At 52.1% G+C, this 384-nt stretch overlaps 1 protein-coding gene across 1 annotated transcript in view; it reads right to left on the bottom strand.

Annotated features, from left to right (window-relative positions):
- Positions 1-312, bottom strand: part of LOC108446069 (mucolipin-1-like) — a gene marked incomplete at both ends in the record, with an annotated part of 8906 nt that extends 8594 nt beyond the window's left edge. The window contains one exon of the mRNA XM_017731557.1: positions 83-312. Within this exon, the coding sequence (XP_017587046.1) occupies positions 83-312 (230 nt within the window). The remainder of the gene's footprint in view (positions 1-82) is intronic.
- Between the last annotated feature and the right edge of the window lie 72 nt (positions 313-384).

Here is a 384-nt window from a genome sequence, read left to right as displayed (position 1 = left end):
CTCGGCGGACGCTCGGGGACACTCAGGGGACACTCAGGGACACTCAGGGGACACTCAGGGACAGTCAGGGACAGTCAGGGACACTCAGGGACAGTCAGGGGACACTCAGGGACACTCAGGGGACACTCGGGGACACTGACGGTGACAGCGAAGGTGTAGCAGTCGGGGATCTCGTTGTTGAGCAGCGTTTGGATGTTGATGGCCTTGAGCTGGAACTCGACGGTGACGTTGATCAGCCTGAGGGGACAGGGACAGGGGACACGTCCTGAGTCCCCGAAACCCTGAAAGGAAAAAACCCCAAAAAACGGGAAAAAGGGGAAAAAAAAAAAAATCAAAAAAAAAAAACCAAAAAAAAAAAAAAAAAAAAAAAACCGGGGAAAAGAG

The sequence above is a fragment of the Corvus brachyrhynchos genome, unplaced genomic scaffold, assembly GCF_000691975.1.
Source record: "Corvus brachyrhynchos isolate BGI_N302 unplaced genomic scaffold, ASM69197v1 scaffold1994, whole genome shotgun sequence".
Classification (NCBI taxonomy): Eukaryota; Metazoa; Chordata; class Aves; order Passeriformes; family Corvidae; genus Corvus; species Corvus brachyrhynchos.
The sequence above is the reverse complement of the archived record's forward strand: the minus strand, read 5'-3'. Positions and strand labels throughout refer to the sequence as shown.